This window comes from Crocodylus porosus, unplaced genomic scaffold, assembly GCF_001723895.1.
Source record: "Crocodylus porosus isolate Cpor-Errol unplaced genomic scaffold, CroPor_comp1, whole genome shotgun sequence".
NCBI lineage: Eukaryota > Metazoa > Chordata > Crocodylia > Crocodylidae > Crocodylus > Crocodylus porosus.
Genome location: NW_017728933.1, coordinates 235,702 through 257,933, shown reverse-complemented (window position 1 = coordinate 257,933; position 22,232 = coordinate 235,702). Strand labels below are relative to the sequence as shown.

The 22,232-nt window shown below is 43.2% G+C and overlaps 1 protein-coding gene across 5 annotated transcripts; it reads right to left on the bottom strand.

Annotated features, from left to right (window-relative positions):
• Positions 1-271: 271 nt before the first annotated feature.
• NFU1 (NFU1 iron-sulfur cluster scaffold) lies at positions 272-21,194 on the bottom strand. Of its 5 annotated transcripts, none has more exons than XM_019545933.1 (8): positions 21,112-21,194; positions 19,904-20,010; positions 14,363-14,498; positions 10,957-11,023; positions 8,474-8,588; positions 6,905-6,968; positions 3,927-4,101; positions 272-1,428 (listed from the first exon to the last, which is right to left on the bottom strand). In XM_019545933.1, the coding sequence occupies exons 1-8, from the start codon at positions 21,153-21,155 to the stop codon at positions 1,291-1,293; spliced, it is 846 nt and encodes a 281-aa protein (XP_019401478.1). In that variant the 5' UTR covers positions 21,156-21,194; the 3' UTR covers positions 272-1,290. The 5 variants fall into 5 exon arrangements, with proteins under 5 accessions (XP_019401478.1, XP_019401481.1, XP_019401480.1 ...); XM_019545934.1 differs by lacking the exon at positions 272-1,428 and adding an exon at positions 1,948-2,809; XM_019545936.1 differs by lacking the exons at positions 10,957-11,023; positions 21,112-21,194 and adding an exon at positions 15,040-15,342 and having other exon boundaries at positions 19,904-19,990.
• Between the last annotated feature and the right edge of the window lie 1,038 nt (positions 21,195-22,232).

Genomic DNA, 22,232 nt, shown 5'->3' with positions numbered 1-22,232 from the left:
AGATGTATCCTTGTTCTGCATGTATTCAGCACTTAGTAATGCAGTCACTGTTATGCTGTCATGTGAGATTTTTTTTAAAGGTTTTATTCGATTTAATACATTGATAATAGTTTTCCACATAAATCTAAAGGTGGTTGATTTTTTCATTTAGGGTGCTGCATATATCAGGACTGTACTGTGCATGTGTAAGGTCTGTTATTGACTGGGTGCCTAAACTGGACAAGTAACATCTTTTCTGTATGCTAACTGATCGATCCAAAGATCAACAGAATATTATAGTTACTTTTATTACAGTAGCACCTGAATGCCTCTGTTTTCCTACACAGATTCACTTTTATTCAGAGAAAAAAAAATCTCAGGGAACTGAGACAGAGTGCAAGATATTCAAACTCGCACAAGAAATCTGTGGCTCACCCGTAATTTACATTCGTATCTTTTGAATCCCAGGCCAGTGTTTCAACCACAAGATAGGGGTTTCACGCATCTTTTTGAATCTTCAGTTATAAAATGCTTTATGTGCAAAATATTCAAGTCCCAATTCCAATCTTGCACTTCTGTGAGAGTAGATAAATATGGGAGCTGTTTCCACAGTCGTCAATACTGATATGTTCACAGCAAAGGAAAATTGAAACCTTCTTGTAAATGAATTAGGTTAATGTTGCCTAACTACATTGAAAAATATTGACTGTAACACCCAAAACACAGAGGCCACACATTTTATTTAACTCACAGCAACACAGCTGGTGCTTAGCATCAGAGTATTTCAAAGTTTATAGAGATGGACACAAAATTGCAAATTAAGCCCCCCAAAAAGCCCATTTTTCACAAACCAGGACACAACCAGCCATTTTGAGACTGAAAATATTACTGTGCACACAAACTGATCCCTTGTAAAGCAGATGGATCTGCCATAAGGATACTTTTGTCATAAATACATTATCAAGATCAGGTGCTGTTTACTAAATGGGTCAGGGGAAAAAAGATGGCATAATTCCAATCTCAAAATCCTGTCTGAGTTATAAAACATTACTATCACTGGGGGAGTCAAATAGCTGTTCTGTTAAATATTTATCAACAGCTGAACAAATTATGAAGTCCATTGTACCACACACTGCTTTTGTGTACTATGGGCCATATTCCTGATGGTTTAATTCACAGGGTTTTAGGGACTCTGCAGTTACACCAGTGGAGATTTGGTCCTCAGTATCACCATATACTTAAAATGTCCTCTTGGACATTCAGCAATACATAGGAACATGCTTAGTTTCTGAAAAAAACTGGATTAGTAAATCAGATGTGCATTTTTTCTAAAGAAACCTCAGCTCCTGGATAATGAACATTCAAGATCACTTTCCTCAGGTCTGCCCCAAACCCTGTCCTCCCAAGGGAGCTCTGCTTGCAACAAATCTCCTCTAGTTCTTCTGCAAACTAAGCAATAAAGAGACAGAATTTCAGAGTTGGGTGAGGGGTACACATTCCCTGCTCAGTGAAAGCTTCCTGTAAGGCTACAACTCTGAGGAGGAAGAAAGGTTCAACAGGCAATGAACTCCTGCTTGTGGCGAGAATAAAGACTGTAAACTGTTACAAGAAGCCCAAGTACTGAGCATGCAGCTGCTCAGTTGTGGGAACACGGAAAAGAGCCTGTATTCCAAACAGCCAAAACCACCAGCTCAGGCTGGGTACTGGGAACAGGTTATGCAGCACTACATACAGAAATAATACGTGGCTGTGTTGCTGTTCAAACACGAGTCACAGGGTTCTCAATAAATATTTTCCTTTTTGATACTCTCAGTGTTTCTCAAACCAGCTGAAGTACGGTTGGTTCTGCCATGGTTTTCCTCACCCAGAGCAGCCAAATTATACTATCAGCTGCAGAATGAACAAACAGGATACAGAATAAGTAAACACACTTATTCTCTTTGCTAAAGTACATATGTTGGTTTTTTGCCCTAAGCACAATGTGATCCTCTTGATGCTCAAACATATGGAGAAGGAATTTGCTGCAAGTTTCAACAAAGTGCTAGTATCTGCTGGATAATTTTAGTTATTGAGGAGTGCATTAGGGTCTCCAGATATCAAGGGTTCAAAGTAGCAGTTTCTAATCAAATTTTTTAATGATATAATTTTCTTAGCAGATAGTCCAGATCCATAACTAATCATATTTGCTTTCATTGCTGCTGTTTGAGTAGTGTTGGGGAAGAAGTGAGTAACTCTCACTAAACTTAGGTATATTGTTATGTTTTAACAATATCGTGTCTTCTGTAATTAAACCTTTGATTATTAGGTTCAACTGCAGTCAGAATTCAGTGATAATGAACAATGAAACAAGTAATTTTCTTCATAATATGTAATATTTAACTCTGACCTTTAAGACTGCAGATCATTCTAAAACCCATACAGCAGATAGGGCAATCGTGTGTGCACGCATGTGTACACATGAACACGCTAAAGAACAAAACTGATTTTCATCCTTAGTCTTGAGACTTTGGTATGAAACAGAAGTAGCTAGACAAACAATCCTTTTAAATGCCTTTCATTTGTTTCTTAAGAAACCATACAAGACAGTTAACAAAGTCCACAGAAGAAGAAAGATACTCTCTTTTGAAAGTGACCTTGTAACTGGATCAGCCATAGTATTATCTTTATATGATGGAAGACTTTTTCAATGACCAGGTTCAACTATTTTCTAAAGAAGAGAATGAGAAATGTTGTTGCTTCTTGGAACGTGGCTAGTTTACACACTCCCACAGGAAGATGCTGCAACTCAGGTAGAGTTTGCTCCTTTCTCCACTTCATCATCATCAACCACCTGAAACCAAAACCCAAGAGTTGCTAAGGTGAACACTTTCAATTTTGCTCCTCTAGCATGACACAGGACCTTAAGAAATGCTTGAGGTTACATCTGTTATTCAGACACACTAGATTGTATTAACCTGATTTTACAGCTTACTTCTTAGGAATCAGTAGGAGCTGCCTTCACACTACATCACCGAACAGCAATGGTCGCATGAAAAGAACAAGCCACTTCCATCAAAATGACATGAGCAGACTTGATTGAAAAAAAAAGAATCCCGTGTAATCCTAAGGGGCTGGCCAAGTGGTTATGAAAGCAATTAGAACAACTGCTAAACTGTACCAGATGCACCTGAATTTGCTTTCTCGGGGGCAAAGGCTTATTTTAAAACATACTAAGCCAAGTTATAAAAAAACCAAAACCAAAACCTATGAGGAAAAAGTCCCTAAGATACAAAGCTAACATTAACCAACAAAGACAAAACAGCTCAGGGAGTCCCAGTTTTAAAATCCAATCATGTTTTTGGGACTAGAACTAAATAATTTAAAACTGTGTCATCAAAAAGGAAAACGAATTAACTTCATGTGTACTGTTACGGACCAAAAACATTACCAAATGTGGGTTTTATACAATACATGCACAAATGAAGAAAAAAAAGAGATGCAATTCTACCTACAGGGGGAAAACAGGGATTAGGCTTTTTTTAATTTTATCCAAACACAAATTGGAACTGCCTTGCCAATACAAGAGAAGGCAGAGTTCTCATGTTTCAATTTAATTATTCTCCATTCTACTCAGTACAGTAATTTAGTAAAAATCTTCCCATTCTAGGTTGATTTGTGGTCCCAGAGTCAGATTCTTTTCTCTCTCCTTGGATGGGTTTTGCAGAATGCATGGAGACATTTTAAAATCATCTAGGCTGCATGGAAGTGAAACTTTACTTCCATTAAATTTAGAGAGAGACAGAAAATGACTTGCTGTAGCTATTAATATACCTAGTACTACAGGTATTTCTGCATTAATCATAGATAGCAGTATAGACATACATTGTCATTTAAATTAGTCAAGTAAAACTGTGCCTCAGTTTAATTGTTTTTTTTAAAAGCCCTTCTGTTCTCCTGTCTGCAAGTACCTGTTCCACACCTTCTACTTCAGGAATATAGAACTGTAGCATGTTCTGTATTCCGTTCTTCAGCGTTATGATAGAACTAGGACAGCTCGTGCACGACCCCTGCAATTTTAGCTGCACAATCCCATCTTCAAATCCTTTGTATATGACATCGCCGCCATCCTCCTGCACTGTTGGCCTGAGGAAACAAAATATTAATTGTATCAGTAATTTTTGCTCTAGAAGTGTTTAAGAGTTCTTTTAATGCTCCTAAAAGATTGACAGCTCAAGTAACCAATTCTTTCTCTCTCTACGCGGAATACAATGGCAGTGCCAGGTTCCTCTTATTGTGCCAGGCTAACATACCTCTTCGCTGACCTGGAAAAATCAGCTTTCTGTCTCCAATTCTCATTTGTTCCTTGGATGCTCTGAGCAGATTTGGCAATTCTGATGCGTCTAGCAATGAAGACACTTGTTCTCTGGGTGCTGGTCTCAGATTCATACCAATGCACTTCATGTAGCAACAATGAGTCATCTGATACTAACAGCTTTACGCAACTCTTGCTCTGGGCCAGTGACATGGAAGAAAAAGCCTCTATAACCCAAAAGCCATCCAACCCAATGCTAAGTTTGCAGACTTGCATTCTGCTAGTAAGCAGAAGTTAATGGCAAATACCTAGCAAAAGAAGAGAGCAAGGTTCAGTTGTAAGTGAGCAGCATCTTTGTAACTGGCAAAGTCATATGAATATAGAGACCGAGATGCCTGTGGGGTTGAAAATGGCATACCTAGAATTTTACAACACCAAAACTACTGAGGAATCCTATTTTATTATACTACACTAGCTACCAAGACAATGAAACCACAGATGAATCCTATGATAAACCATCATCCCTTTCAGGACACTCCAACAGCATAGATTTTAGTTACCATCCCTACAGCTGTTTGTCTGCATAACATTAAGGCTGTCTTTGAAAAACTGTAGAGTATTCCTTTCTGAAAAATGTCTTCTCTACATTAGAGGTTATGGCAAACTGAAGGTAGTAGTACAGGGAATAATGACTCATGTTCTGGATAGTTTTGAATACATGTTGTTTCTTATATATTCAGCAAGGAAGATAATCCCAAAGTACTTAAGGGCACCTGTACACATGCAGAGAGGCTGCTCGGACGTGCTATAATTACAGTGCATTGGAGCAGACTCAATTAATCCAGAGCAGACTGACTGAGCCTGCTGGAGCATGGTAATTACCATGATCCAGCGGACTCCAGCCTCACATGCATCAGTGTTTCTGCACTGAAAAATGGCAATGGGGGTGCTTTAACTAAAGCTAGTTCAGTGAGCTTTAGTTAAAGCTCCCCTGCTGCCATTTTTCAGTGCAGGGACGCAATATACGTGATGCACTCTCAGAGCTGCTCTAATTAAAGCACCCCCACTCCCACACATCTATAAACGCCTTAAGAGCCTAATCCAGCAAGATGAGGAGGACACCTAGTACTACTAAAATATTCCCAACCTGTAATATTTTCCCAACCTGGTCTCTTTTCACAACTAAAGAATGAGCAACATTACAACTGCATCCCCATAGCAATGCTTTTTCAGACGCCAAACTAAAAATCATTGAGTCGCTTGAACAGAAGCTCTTTATACTAATTTCCAGAATAACTGTTTTGAGAACTACATTCCTAATGGAACAGCACATGAATGAATCCTATGTATTAATATCAGGAACTTGGCCCAATCAGCCACCTCAGTTCCCGAAAACCAGTAAATATAATGTGTATGATTGAGAATTTGTTTGCTGTCATTTGAAAACATGCTGTTCTACAATTCAGATCTCTTTTTTTCCCCTTTCCCCTAGGCTTTTTAATTTCTTTGGGTATATTTTTCAGTGTAAACACTGAATACTCTGTACATGCCACTGGCTTACACACAGATCCTGGAAACTTCGGTCATGATACTGACACAAGCAGTAAGATATATTGCTGTGAATGTTCTCTTCAATCGCCTCTTGAACAAAGGACTACGTTTTAAAAGAGATTATGGCGATTATAAAAGACGTACCTGTGAATGTTCAAGCTACCATACCGCAGGGTTTTAAGTGACTACTTGACAACACTGGGACTCATTTAATGCTGCCTTTCAAACCATTATTATATAAGATGCATGTATTCCTTACATTCAGATAAAATCTTCCAATTCCTTTCTGCTTATCTTCCCCATTTTTAAGAGATGAGTTGACTGTCACTCCTTCAGTTCTGTGATATCCTCCCAATATTTTAAAAATATTTATGAAAGGAATATTTTTAGAAATTATTTTAAAAAAACCCCAAACCTGAGAGACTACATCTTCAGGACAAATTCAATCAGCTCCATATGATATGATTGAGTGTCTGCTTTTGGGACTTGTGATTCGGGAGAGACACTGTTGTCCTTTAGGAGAGGACTTTTGAGATCCATCAAGCACTTCTCCACATCCACATTTTTTTTATTCTTTTCAGTTGAGGCAGTAAAAGAACCTAAAAATATGCACTAGAAAAACCACGCACTCTGTCTGATACCTGTTCTAAAGGCTGCATTATTAATCACCTGATTCTACATTCAAGGAGAGTCAAAACACAGATACAGCTGCAAAATGCAATGATACAAATTCACTGAACCTCAGACCGCCAAACGACTTGTGCTCGTGACTTTTTCTCACGCTCAGTCTGACATGACATGGAGTTTAACCTCCCCTTTCTAGACAAAGTCTTACATGGTTCTGAAACTCAGAAAAGCAAGAAGGAAGAAATAAAGCAAATGTATATAAAAGAAAAAATAGTGCAGAATGTGTACTAGAGAGGCAAAGATCTTTATTTACCATTTAGATTGGGCCAGCACCAAAAGGCCCGTACTGCTCTGTTACCTTGTGTAATGCCAAATACACACAGTCCTGCACCTCTCCAATGTCACCCAAGGTATCTGCTACGTGACAATACTCAAACCAGCAACATTTACAGTTACCTTATTCTAGTATCCAGCAGTTCCTTAATCATTAATACAACTTCGTCATCTTCCTCCGAAGGAGCTGGAGAGGGGAAAAATGTGCAAATCAAAATACTGACAGACCCTTTCTTATGATTCACAATACATGCCAGAATGATACTCAGTTTACATGACAAAAGTCTGAATAAGGCAAACTGAGAATACACAGAGATGATTCTGAAAGCTGAAGACAGAGCTAAATCTAAATGGGTTCAAATTACAACATGTACATTACACCTGGGAATCCTCACTGACAGAAATCATGGCAGTGCATTGCTCTTACAGTACAGACAAAGGCTTTGACAGATAGGGCTGGTGCTGCTTCAGATGTTGAGGAAGTAGGAAAAAAGCAACTAGCAGCATGGGATAAGCACTTGTGGATAACCACAGCCTGACAGCATTTGTTATACTACCTCAGACCCTCTCAAATTTATCTGCATGGCCCCTGCATCTGGCCCAAAGTAACTTTCTTCAGGATCAGCCATGGAGTTAAAGTCAACAGGGGCAGGGAAAATGCAGGATTTCTCAGGGCTTTTGTGCACAAGCTCTTCAAAAATATTTATGACCAAGATCAACTACAGAGATGCAAAAATAGTCTCAGCACCTCACAATAAATCACAACCAACATTATTTGGCTGGCTCACTAATTCCCTTAGTCATCTTCCCAATAGCATCTTTAGGGGAAAAAAATAAAAGATTAAGGCTTCCAACTGTAGTACACTTATGAGTCAGCTAGTTTTCCTTACAGAAACATTAAGGCCTCTTTATTTCAGATTAAAATAATGAAGTTAATTTGACTATTAAAAGAAAAAACAGTAGAGACAATAAGGAACAAGACCATTGGAATCTCACATTTAGAAGGGGCCTATTTTACTAGCAGATAAAGCAAAAATCAAAAACCTGAAATTTAAATAACATCTGGCTTATTTTAGAAGACAGTCTCATTCAACCTCATTCCCTTCCGACTCTAGCTACTATGAAACCATGAAACCGACATGGCTATTACTAATTACAGCATGGGTCACATAAGGATCACAAACATATATACAAGTCCTTGGTAAGTGTAAAATGGTTATGTGAGAAAGAAATTAGATGCCTGTAAGCTTTTAACCTAGTATTGTCTTTTTAAATGTATTCAAACTTTCTTCTGAAGATACTTGAAAGCAGAAATGGGCTTCGACTTTCAGACACTCACACAAGGACTCAAATATCACAGATCTTAGGTTTCAGAAACATCTTTTCAGTCAAACAAAAACATCACCCACAATGTTCCTACATCACTTAAATAGCAAGTGATATTTTAAGCGATGCTGTAGGCAATTCCCTAGATAGCAGGTTTAAGAAACCACTGAAGGCAACAGATGGGCTACCAGCACACCCTCTTAATGTAGGCACAAAATGTGTCACATCTCAGTTCCTTAATGTAGTTGAGTTATACTTTTCTCACATGCTGCTTTGTAAGGCAATTTCATGGAGTCTGAATGTAATAAACCAAACCCATTAGCCAAGGATCTACGAGCACATAAGGCATACCAGTTCTTCATTTACCTGTATCTGTATGAGGTGCCTCTTCAGTAACTACAGGTAAGCCAGAGGCAAAGAAATCCATTATAGTTGCATAAATATCTGGTTTCAGTAAGTTCCAATCCAGGACTTCACTCTCCTATAAACAATTTAAGAAAAAACAAAGATACTGTTTTTGTCTCATTATAAAGTTAAACGTTACACCAGGCTTTTTCCCATCTTGAAGACATCTTGCAGAGTATTAGTGGAAAGCCCAGTCTGATATATAAATGTTTATATTTAAAATTATCAATAACTCGGTTGCTTTGGTTGGATTTAAGTATTTCCTTACATTGCCTGCCCATCAACTGCTAGGCAAAAAACAAAGCAGCTTAAGAAGAAAAGAAAAGATAACGATTGCAGATGTTTTGCTATGATTTTGCTCTGCAAACAAACTGCTTTTGGAACCTGTTTTTGTTTTGGTTGCATTCACTATTGGTATCCCATTTGTTGTCCCATAAATGACACAGTGCTCCATCTGTTTGTCTGTCTGATGCAGCTCTGTGTTCACAACAGTACAATAGTTTATATGTCTGGGGAAATACAATGCAATACATAAAGCACTTGCTCAAACTCACATGGACCACCATCATTTGTAGCATGGGCCTGTACATGCAATTTTGTTGCTTTCTAGTATCTAGGTTAGAACAATATGAGCTTCACTACTCCTTAACAGTTAACAGAGCTCCTTCTAGAGCAGAGGTCCACAAGCTTTATCTTATTGCAGATCCGCTTTCAGATTTACCAGCTACCGACATACCCCTACCAGCATATATTTTATATTTTAACCCCCTTAAATGCCCATTATTATTACAATGAAAATTAAATTTGCCATTACACAATTTATCTTGCATACCCTCCAGGAGTACGTGTACCACAGTTTAGGAACCCCTGTTCTAGAGCTCCAGAAGGAAAGGATTTTGTTCAGGAGTAAAACGTTACAGGCTGTATTCACAATAGTTTGTGCCTTTGTCATGTCACAACAAATACCAACCCAGATATATTTCTTGTTCTATCATTAACTCTAGGGGTGCACCAATAAAGATTTTCTGGGCAGATACCAAGAGCTGATTACTGACCAGCCATATCCACTGATACCTACTGATTGCTGATGTTCAGCTGGGCAGCTGGGAAAGCACTGTCCAGCTGGTAAGTCTGTTGAGGGGAAGGAGGGGGGTAGGGGTGGAGATCAAGGCCCCCGTGGTAAGGGAGTGGGGCTGGGGCAGGTGTTGCACAGCTGGGTTGAGGCAGGGTGCAAGATGGAGCTGACAGCTCATCTGTGGGGAGCTGCACATAATCCCAGGGCAGGCATAGGGGGCATGTGCCCCCCTCCCCACAATCTGTGCATGTGCAAGGGTGGTCTGCCGCTGCATGCTTGGGGCCAGGGCTGCTCCAGCCTCTTCCTAGTGGCTGTGCTCAAGCTGGACAGGGTGGGATGGGTGGCACTGGGAGGGGAGCCACCCCAAAATTCACCACAGACACCCTCCCCCCGCCCACAGCCACCCTCCCAGTGCTACCACTGCCTGCCCCGAGCACAGCCACCAGGAAGAGGCTGGCACTGGCCCCAAGCATGCTGAGGCAGCCTGCCCTTGCCCTGCACACAGATCTAGGAGGGCACATGCCCCCATGCCTCCCCTGGGGGTGCAGGGAACCACCCTGCACCCCTTCCAGATGAACTGCCGGCTCTGTCCCACGCCCTGTCCCAGCCCCACTCACTCCCTCACGGTGGGAGCCTCAATCTGCCCCCCTCCATGTCCCTTCCCTCCCCCACACCCCTTCCCCCAGACTTACTGCCCAGCCACTGCTCTCCAAGCTGCCAGGCTTCATTCCTGGCCATGTGTGCTGTGGCTGCGTGCGTGCACGCAGCATTTATCAGTAACATTATCAGCCACATCAGCCAAAAATAGCCAATTGCCAATAATGTCAATTTTCCTTTTATTGGTGCTGATACCATATGAACGATTAGCAGTGCACCTCTAATTAACTCAGTATGTGAGTGCAGGCAATTTGCTTAACCTATGATTCAAGTCATCCAGCTATAAAAAGTGAGGCTTCATTCATTCAGATCTGGATGAAAAGGGCTACCGATGATAATTACTGATCTAACTTTTTGGACTGTACAAAACAACTAAAATGTGCTGAGCACCTAAAACAGCAGTTCATGGAGTCTTCAGTAGCTCTGATTACTCTAACCCAGTAGGCAATTCTCAGCAGCTCTAGCTGGAACGCAGCACACGTCAGAACTTTATGGTAATTATGTTTCACTTTGTACAGAGATTAAGCTGAGATAAATTTAATCTCTGCAGTGAATATTTTTAGGGCACTTTAAGAGCAGGTTATAGTTCTAGTGTTTGCTATGCAAGCCAGAGAAGAATCTGCAAGGTGTCTGGCTTCCTTATCTCTCCTTGCAGATTGCAGAAGTCTTAGTTCATATTTTAGAGCATGAAAATCTCTTTTTTTTGGCTTACCTTTGTGATTGTGATGAAGTCAGGCCCAAAGAAGACACTTTTAACCCCTTCAATCCTGAATAACTGTCTGTCAAAAAAACGTTAAATCATACAAAAATGAAGCCTGCAGGCACAAATGCCTACAGAAAGATGCTTATGAATCGCAACTGTTTTTTTCCGCCCCCATAACTATACATTCTAGACCAAAATAATCACTTTAAAAAGCCATTAAAGGAATCTAGCAAGGGACTCCACTAAAGCAGAGGTGCTTCTGTTTTTACCTAGAGCTGCAGAGTCCTGCAGGTTTGTTTAAGCAGAACTATGTGACCCCCACAAGAAACAAGACCACAGTTTTAAAGGGTTTCAATTAGATAAACTGAAGGAGTGTTTAAAAGTCTGCCTTAAACACTTGCATTTGCTCTTCGTGGCCACAGAAAGCAGTCAGCTTAAATCTATAAAACCTTAATTCTCAAATGATGGACTGAATGACTCATGTCATCAGTTCAATTCAATTTATTAAGGATTTTGGCTAAATGCTATGCTCCCAAAGACAACATAACACACATACAAACCATAATATAAATAAGTTCAAACAAAGTAACCAAACTACAAATATTATACTAAAAATAGCGGTCACCAACAAACATAAAAACACTACTAATATGAATACAGTAGTAAATCAAGACATAAATCTATAATATTGTTGTACACAGATCCACAACCGAGACAATAAAATCAAATCTTATGTTAAAATGTTTCACTCATATCAGTAATAAAGGATATTTAATTCTAATCGCCTCAGCATTGTAAGTAAAAATTGTGAGATGGTTTACCACATTTGGATCTGGTTGCTGGTAAGATAAAAAAATACTCTGTTTAGAATTGCCAGGAGCTAAATCAAGCATTTTTACACAAAAGATTGTAGTAACCCTACTGAAAAGAGAGACAAAATGTATTTCCAATAGTTCAAACAGATGAAAGGGAGAAATGCCTGACAGAGAGGAAGGCAACCGCTAAATGAGACCTCTCCCACAGATACATATGTGCATGATGATGAGAAATACTGAGAATAGGAACTTTCCAAAAAATAACAGGAACATTTTCAAACATTAAAAATACAGCTTTGTAAGCTATGCGTAGTTTAAAATACCACAGCAGTTAAATGTTGCTTGGTAGACTAGTGGACTGAAAACATTCCTTAACAAAACATAGCGAGGATGCAAGAACCCTCTAACGCATCCAAAACTGTGAAACACTCTTTCCACAGCTGGCCCTGTTAGTTGATGTAATTTCCTTGGAAAAATGTGTGTTCCTGAGCTGAAGCAAAAGGCATTGAACTACAAAACCTGAGAACTGCGATCTTCTGCTCCTCCTCATCCTTCAGCAGTTATGCTGGAACAGAAAAGACAGCTTCTACTCCATTCCTAAATCCTCACTGGCAAGAGTTATAAAACCCAGTCTCAGGAACCCAATTCTTATACATTATGGAGGAAATCTAGGTATCAGGACAGCAGCCTTGAACCCAGGACATAAGTCTTTACAGAGTGACATTTTCTCCAAGTCTGCCACCTCCACTGCATCTACCAGTAAATGAACAGGATCTGCCTAAGCCCCCCCACAGCAAAGAGATTCTACCTTATCCTGAATTCCCAGCTGGCTAGCTAGTAACAACTGACCAGCAACTTCCCCTATTTTAAGGCAGGCAAAGGAAGAAGAAAGGTCTAGGCAACCCAGAGCTCTTGTAGATCTCCAGCGATGCTCTGAGAAGTCAACTATCTCTTGACCCAGCCTGGTCTTTGATGCTTTTTGTTTGCCCAGGCCCTGGTTGCACAACTTGCTGTATTCAACACCACAATATAAAAGTTCTTCTGGGGGTGCAACAATAAAGATTTTCTTGGCCGATACCGACAGTCTATTACTAACCAGCCATATCAACCGATACCAATCTAATAACCAATTTACAGGAATGCAGCTGGGCAGTGTGGAGAGCAGCGCCCTGCAGGTAAGTCTGTGGATGAGAAGGAACATAGAAGAGGGAAGAGGTGTTGGGGGAAGATCAAGGCCTCCACAGTAAGGGAGTGGGGCAGGGGCTGGGGGTGCTGCCCAGCCAAGGTGGTAAATGGGACCCAGGGCCAGGGTGGGGAGCGGGACAGAGCAGCAGGTGTCTCATCCAGGGGATCAGGTTCCCAGCGCTTAAAAATGGCAGCAGGGCCGCTTGAACTAAAGCTCGCCAAATAAGCTTTAGTTCAAGCACCACTACTTCCATTTTTAAGTGTGGGAATGCTTTTAACCAGAGTGGAGCCAAGTGGGGTAAGGGCGGAAGCGGGCTGCCCACTGTGAGCTCAGGGCTCTCTACTTTGCTGCCTTTGCCCCAGGAGCTCCGCATTGGCCATGTGTCCCCTGCCCACCCAGCAGTGGAAGGGACAACTCACTGCCCCCACTGCCGCCGGGAGGACAGGGGATGCGCAGCCAGTGTGAGGCTCCCAAGTGAAAAGTAGCAGAGCAGGGAGCCCCAAGCCTGAAGTGGGCAACCTGCATCTGCCCCACACACAAATCTGAGGGAGGTGCACACAGCAGCAGGGAGCTGCCCCCACTTCCCACCTCTCCTGCACTTTCTCCCCTCCATAGACTTATCTACAGGCCACTGCTCTTCATGCTGCCCGGCTGCATTCCTGGCCATGTGTGTGCGGCTGTGCACTTGCATGTGGCATCCACAGGCTCCAGCCAGAAGGTATAATTAATTATATTAATCTATGACATTATTAGCTACCTGGCCAAAAAAAAAAAACTGATAGCCAATGATGTTAATTTTAATTTAACTGGTGCCAATCCAACATGGAATCACTATATCGATGCACCTCTAAAAATCTTTTATGCTTTGTGCCCTACATGCCTTTACAGAGGATTGCATGTGAACAAGGCCAAGGGTGGAGGGAAAAGAAAATGCCAAACGAAACTCACCTGTTCACTGGCCTGTTTACAACACATCTAGGTTGTAAAAAAGAAAAAGGCAATGCCTTGAAAAGTTCACAGACTCAAAATGAGATGAAACTAGTATGTTGCTTCCACTGTGATGTTTATTTCCATAGGAGGCCTGTGTCATTACACTCTGAAGATGCATGACTTATGGGAGGGCTAGTCACATGAGCAAGACTGGGCTGGCTCAGCACCCGAGGTTGCAACAAAACACTGCCTAATCAGAATCATGAAGTAGATCACAAGGTACCAAATTACTCTGTTGATGTGCACAGCGTAGAAACCTTAATATGTTAGTTGAGGCAATGGTCGTTTATAGGACTTCTGGCTACTGTGCAAGAGAAGCAGCATCAAGTCCAGACATACAGCTGACCTGCCCTTCATTTTTCAGTTTCTGCTCAAAATGTCCATATGGGGACTATAGAACAAATTCTTATGTGCTTGAACGTACCTTGCTAATGGTGAGCAAAATGCTGCAGCTGGTGTTGAGAATTCCATGGTCCTCGACTCCAACACTTGTTTCCCTGGAATAAACTTCACACTGTTTGGGTTTGGAGTGTCCTGAGTCTGAATAAACATGCATCGAACTGGAAAGGAAGCAGGAAAAAAATGGGATCAAAAGATAAGTAACTTAAGCAACTCAGTTCAGAGATCCTCTCATTTATCCCAGCAGAGAGTCACTGAAAATAAAAGACCAATGTGTAGCAAAAGACAAACATGGTGTAGCAAGTTCCATTCAAGCATCCACATCGATACACATTCAGTCTTAGAGATGATAGATCAGCAGAGCTGTACCCCCCTGCTCATCTTTTTCACTATTTTATTTCCTGCTCATATGGTCAGTATAGGTCTGCACAGAGCAAATACCCTCCAGTGAGGCAAAGCTGGTAGTCCTTGCTTATCTCTCTTATCTAGGCTTTTATTCCACAGTCTGTGCTGAGGTACCAGAGAACCCCTGTATCATCACATCCCCTCCTGCTTAGAAGTTAGGTGATGGGTATAAGTAATTTTGCTAACTAGCATTGTAGTATTAAGAATGTCTTCATTTTCCATCCCCGCCACCCTCATCCCTAGCTTTCTTAAAAAAGAACATGTCAGACGAAGAGCATGTAGAAGTGAACACATCACCTGATAATGAGCATGGCAACACTTTCTTCTGGAGAAGAGGTTACCATAACCCACTAATTTGCATTGTTTCTCTGGGCAAACACACAATTCTCCTTAACCAGCTTACTGACATGGACCTTTCGGACTTTAAAAATTTTATCCGAGCAAAATTTCCAAACACCTGGTAAAGGCAAACCCTTTTATAAGTTTATTTACTTTAAAATGTTATATCAATTGAGTTTTGCTCAGTTAACTGAACTGGAATAAAAATAATGACTAGACACTTTCATGGTGTCTTTTGTCCAACAACCTCAAAGGATAGACCTGTGGAGAAAAGGAGATAAATGAAGATTAAGGGCCATGCCTATGTCCCACTGAAAGCAGAAGGCACAGTTAACTACAGAACCCTACTTCATTCTCTAATCATAAAAATCCCACTTCTTTCCCTGCATTACTAATCCTGCAATGAATTACTACCATCTTAAACCAGTTCATCACCCTCAGCAAATAATACTCCTTAAAAACTCCAGTGAAGTCAGTAGGTTTACTTTTAGGAAGCAAGTCTATTTAACTTGCAGAACACAGGACTTAGATTTGAATTTTTTTTTTCTTATAACTAAAGCAACAAAAAGCACTTAAATTTTCACTTCCTAAACATGAATTTTGACTATAACTCCTCATATTAGTCAACTCCTACAACTCCTCATATAAATCAGGCTATTTATAAAGCAACAAATTGCTACTGCACCTTAACAATCCATCTGACTTTAACTCACATCATCACAAGGTATGTGGACAATGATTTTCATTTGTGTCTGCAGGGTTTTTGGTTTTTTGTTTGTTTGTGGGGTTGGTTTTGTTTTTTTTTTTTTTGGGGGGGGGGGGGGGTTCATGAAATAGAGAACAGAATGGGAATGAGCGATGCCGATGTGCCAGAAACATCCCTGATGCGACACATAAAACCCAATCTCTTTGTCTAGCATCTCCATCCACAGGCATCCAAGAGGAAAAATCTCTGTGACTATAACAGGAAGGACAATGCCTTCAGTGTGAAAATACAGGACTAAACTGTCAATGCTGGACCTGCATGGTGTCAACTGAGAATGCTCTATAGCAGGGGTTCCCAAACTCTGGTACATGTATCCCCCTGGGGGTACGCAAGACGTCTGAGGGCTATGTAGGAGAAATTTTGTAAGGGCAGATTTAATTTTCATTATAATAAGAACTGGCATTTAAGGGGTTGAACTATACAATGTATGCTGGTAGGGATACATGGGCAGCTGGTAAATCTGCAATAAGAAAAAGTTTGGGAACCTCTGCTCCATAAAAAAAGGCAATCCACTGCACCTCAACATCTCACCTTCTAGTGTACTGAAACTTCTAAATGCAGTAATATTGATGTGGGACCTTCTAATACAAAAGATAAGAGTTTTCCCCCAAACCAAAGCTGTTCTTGATTAATTAAACCAGTGTGCTTGGCATCTGTTATTATTCAAGGTCAGCAGGTGGCAGTACATGCAGAGTATCTGTACTACTGCTTCCTTCAGTTCCCTGACCATGGCAGTAGACGCTTTCTTCACATACTCTAAAATCATTTATTAAATGAGAACAGCAGAGTGACTTTGAAAGGATATTAGCATAAGCACATCAAACGGCCCAATGACTAGAGCTTTTCAGTCACAGCTGCTTGATTAAATGTCACTTTAAAAAAAACCCTGATTTTTCAGCTGGGTAGGTTGGGGCTCTCTAGAATCAGAATCAAGAAGAAATTGTTGCACAGGGAACTAAAAGACTCATTTAAATAACTTCTCCACTTGTGATTAGTCCTATACAACAGACACCTGCATACATAAGGAAAAAAATGACTTTTGCTACAGCATGGCTGAGTTGTTGCTGAACACATTCAGCAGGTGCAGTTGCTGGACAGGGGATTTTTACCCCCACCCCCCTCCCTAAGGTTGCTGAATAAGTTTTGCACTGAGCTTCTGAAATCCTGGAAGAGTTGATCCAGTAAACTGGAGTTCTGGCTTATGCTTTTCCAGATGACTTGTATTGGGTGACTTTTGGAGGTAATAGGAATCTGGTATGCATGAGACATTTAGTGTTAGTGGAAGGTGCTGAATTGAGAGACCTGAACAGTAAATAATCTGCCCAAACAAGTACAGCCTTCTTGGTGACAGTCCAAACAACTCTGCAATGCTCTGCTCTCATTTCACAAATGTTTCTGACCCCTGCCTAGCAGTGAGATGGTAGCTCAAGCCTTCATAGTGCAGACAGCCTTACTTCTCTAAAAACTTTTAAAAGGTTAGGGTCAATTTCAGTGGGTCTGTGCTTTTCCTCCTGGGAACTGAACTTCGATCAAACTAATTTCATGTAAGACAATATATCTTAAATCTTCTGTCTCATTAAAAGAATGAGATCTTTGTATTTCTGGCTGAAAAGAGATGAAAGACTGTCCTTCTTTTTAACAGTTTCATAAAAGTCTGTAATCAGTTAAACTGCAAGTGTAAGTAATAATGGTACTTTTCCTCCAAAACAATTGTCAAATGCTGAACACTTACAGCAATTCAGTCTTTTGTAAAAATCAATAGTGTCTTAAGAAAACTGGTAAAAGAAATGAGAACTGGGTAGAGGATAAGACCAAAATGAAGTGCAAACTTCCTCAAAATTAGATAAATGAATATACAGTGGTCAGACACCTGTTGGGGGAGAGGATGCACGAGTCTCAATCTCTGGATGGCCAACATGCCTTTAGCATCCTTACAAGGTTATATTTTTGGGAAGTCAGCAGAGCAGTTCCAGTCTTACTGACCTCAGCTGTTGAAACAGGGCACAGGGTAGCAGGAGGTCTCTTAAACAGAGTGAACTTTCATTGATAAGGACTTTAAATAAATTAATGACACATCAAAGCATAAACACACTGCTTTTCATCTTTAAAACTCTCTGTGTACCTCAGCAATTGAGATAATTTGCTATTAATTAATGCACTTTAAGGTTACTGCAGATTAAAATAAAGTGCAGTAAACTGCACCCAGGAATATGTCTACATGTGCGCCTGCATTGGGAGCAACTGATTCCAAGACTGCTCCTGCCTCTCTGCAGCAGCCAAGGGGAGCTCCAGGCTCCCTTGGTGACAGCCCCAGGCTGGCAGGAGGCACCAGGGTTCAGGCCTGGGCTCCTGGGAGCAGGGGAAGGAAACCATCTCAGAAGAAGGGACAGCTCCCAGCCGTGTGGAGCTCAGGATCACAGCCTGGCTCAGAGGTACTGGTTTGGGGTGATGCCCTGTAGCCATGCAGCAGCAGTGCCCTGAGCTTTCCCCTTGCTTTGCTTGCTACAGGGATAGGGGAGCTTTCTGTCCACAGTCCCAGCACTGCTCAGCTCCCAGTTCCTGCAGGGAGCCGAGCAGCCTTGGGACCAGGGACAGAGAGCTCCCCACTCCCTCCCAGTCAGTGTCTGTGTGGCAGGCCAGTGGGGGGTACTGCTGCATTGAGCTACCCACCTCACTGTGCCCGACCGCCTTCCAGGCTCCGAGTACCTCCCTGGGAATGCCTCATGTCCAGCCAACTCCCTTTCTGAACACCTGCAAGCCTGGGGATAACGCCACCACAACCCAGGGTCTGGACTGATCTTGACACATGCCCCCTGGGAAACACAGGCCTAGTAGTACTTGAGGGTACTTGACTTGCTGCAAGAACTTGGGGTGCTTCCCTCAGTCTGAAGCACAAATAGTGGTCTCCCTTAGTCAGGCGAACCAAGGGGACTGCAAGTCATAATCTAGACCCTCTCCCAATAAGTCTCCCTTGCTAGGTACAGAGGAGAACTTTATTGGTTACCAGGAGTAGGTTTGGAATAGGGTACCGGGTAGAGCAATATCATAGAAATACCTTAGAGCAAACAGTGGCATGGCAGCCTTTGATCATGCACCCAAGTTACTGCAAGCTATATATCTAGTTAGATCTCAAGAAGCTTACTCACAAGTATCATCCAGAGGCAGGTGGAGAATCCCTCTGGAGCCAAGCAGTTCACTGACCACAAGTGTCAAAGAAGAGAGCAAGTTTCAGAAGATCCAGCTTCTCTGAGAGTTCTCATCATGGCTACCACACCAGCCAGCCAGCCCGCCTCACCTCCTGGGCAGAACTTAACTTATATAGACCTTATGATTTCATTTACCTGATCCAATGAAGGCCAGTAGCTGTTGGCTGCCAGCCAACCAATTTTAAATGCATCCCTGGTTGCCAGGTAGACTGGCAGGGTCTCTAGCCCCCTCCCATTGCTTAGAACAATAGGGAGTTTAAGCCCGCACCCAGGTGTGTGAGGCCAGTCATGCAGGCAGAGAGAGCAGATTTCCCCGTCCCTCAGGAATGTACCCAACTCAGGTTACAACTCAGGGTTACCTGAAGCTGATGGGGCCAGAGGTATCTACCCTCTGCAGTGACCACAGTAACCAAATTGTCAGATTAAGCATCTGCCTGATAGTTTGGGGAGAGACAGAGATGGCATTCTGCCATGGTCTATACATGTGCTACTGCACAGTAACTAATGTGCAGTTAATCTAGTACCTGTATTTCTTGGTACTAGCAAGATGCACATTAGCCTAATTTACTGCACAGTAAATCTTGCGCACATGTAAGCGATGATGCTTTACTGAGCACTAGATTAGCCTGGTAATCTACTGATGCAATCAATGCAGGGTGGAATGCAGTATGCATGTCCTGACTTCAAGCTCTACTTACCAGGTTTAACTAACATTGCATCAAATTGTCCCATGTATTGCACAAATACTTAGATTTCAGAATCAAGGGGATTTCTTGCTTACTTCACCTGTCCAAGACATGAATCCCACAAGACAGCTAGTCAACTGTTTCAGGACAAAAATAATTTTTACCTGTATTATGAAACACTGGTAATGGAAGAAATGATTTCTTCTGTACAGCTTGGCAGAGGGGCTGTTTAGCTGTCATGTGAATATCTCTGAATGTGGTATAACAGAACCTGGTGGAAAATAATTATTTTAATGAAAGGGGCCCAACTAAGATTGAACAGCTCTCATCCCTCAAAAAAAAAAAAAAAAAAAGAGAGAATTTTACCTGCCCATAGTATCAATGCATTTCAGCAACTGATTTATACTTTACTCTTTCTTGGAAAAAATATGGAGAAGGGTTCATGCAGGCTAGAAAATCAAATGCTGGATTATTCTCCCCCTAACCCCCATCTCCTAGAGAAGAAGGGAACTGATTTTTCAGTCTTTTCTCCCCCTGGCTCTCTCAGTGACCAAGCAGCCAGGTGCAGAACTGGCCAGCAAAACAGAGCACTGCTGGTAAAACAGGTCAGTCAGAGCTAGAAACCGGTGCTGCCCAGTCTCCTCGCAAAAAGAAATGTGGCATGGAAGACGTGACTGGAGGGAACCAACTTGAAGAGACAGAAGGATGGATTTAGCTCAGTGGGCCTGATTTTATTTTTTCCTTTCCACTCCCACCACCACTCCGGTGATCTGCACATTAGATGAGCGGGGCTGCTGGGGCAAATAAGGACAGCAACACAAATGCTGGTGTCTGCACACCAGTCCCCCATCCGTGCGCAGGTGCACCTGTGCACACCCCTGGACGGGGGTGCAAATGCTGATGTGTAGCTGCCAGGTGTGAGCAGAGACCCAGATTTTAAGTCAGGCAAAAGGCAGGGCAAGGTGCAGCGCTGATTTTCAGCCGGACTGAGCTCCTCCCAAGGGAACCGGACAGTGTCGCGCAGTGTTAGGTGCGCCGACGCAATTCACTCGGTAAGTACAAGGTAAAACTAGAGACTCCGATGGGGTCAGAAACCTCCTGCCCTCCCAGCTCTTTCCCCGGGCACGAGCCGTTTCGCCCAGTAGGCAGAGGAGGGCAGTCACGAGCCACCCGGGGCGCGGAGCCGGCTCGCTGACGCAGGGGCCCGGCGCATGCGGGCGCCGCTCCCCTCAGGCCGGGGAGGCGGAGCGGCGAAGCCACCAGGCTCCGCGGGGCGGGTCTCTCCGGGGGCGGCCTCGAACCCGGGGAGGACCCGGGCCCAGGCAGCAGCAGGAAGGTTACCCCTGACCTGCCCGGGGTCGCGGTCACCTACCGGCCGCCCAGCCCCACAGCCCGCACCCACCGCACCGCCGCCATCTTGGCTCCGGAGGGGGAGGGGGGAGCCGGCGCGCGAGGACCCCGCGCGGGCTGCCCGGCGGCGCCTGGCTGAAAAACGCGCTCCCCCTGCTGGCGGCGGTGGGAACTGCCGCAGCGCCTGGGCCGGGGGCTGGGCCGCCCCAACGGTTCCAGCCCTGCAGGACGCGGGGAGGCGGGCTCGGGCGTGCCCTGGCTGGGGGCACACGCCCTGCCCCTCACCCGCCTGCCCGGCAACCTCTGCAGCCGCCCCTGCGCCCACGTGTGCCCTTACTCCACTGCCCCGCCACCTCGTCCCTGACGCGGCGCACCAGGGCGCCGGGCGCCGTCCTGCCCTGGGTCTGCGAGCCAGCGCCTGCGGCCTAGGCCTGCCAACCTCCGGGAGATGCTGAGAGTCTCCCAGAGGAGACATTATAGGGCGTTCATTAAAATCAGCGTTCAATGTTGAATCTGATTTGTACAGTAGCCCAGTGGATTTTTACAGTGTCACAGGCGGCTGCCTTCCTGACATAGCTTCTGCTCCATAATCCATAACAGACATACACGGGTCCATGGGCACATCTGTGTTGTTGTGGGCACGCTGGCAGTCTGGAAACCCCAGAATAGATTCAAACGGAGCTGGCCGCCCTAGCCCTGGACTCAGTGCCGTGTCACGTGCTGAATTTTATAACCCGTTTTTCCCGAGAACAGGAGAACTGCCACGTGCTGGGTCACTCCACAGGGCCGGCTGCCGGTCACTGGAGAGAACGAACATGACATTTCCACTGCTCCTCCCTCACTTGCAGCCTCCAGCATTTAAGGTCATGACATCCCAATTCATGATTACCTTTCTTTTCTGACTGTAATGCCAGGAATGCAGGGATGTTCCCTCCAAACACATTCAGAGGTTACTCCTCAACTTTGAGCCATTTATATTTCTTTACACAGCCACGACCACTGTACTGAAGACTGATTCCAAGATGCTTTGACAGAACCGACTTAAATGGCTGATCTGCATCAGTGACAAGCGGCATTTCCTTCCGCAAGCACTCACTACTTCTGTTGCCAGATGCTTCCAATTGATCATCACCTTACAGAGTT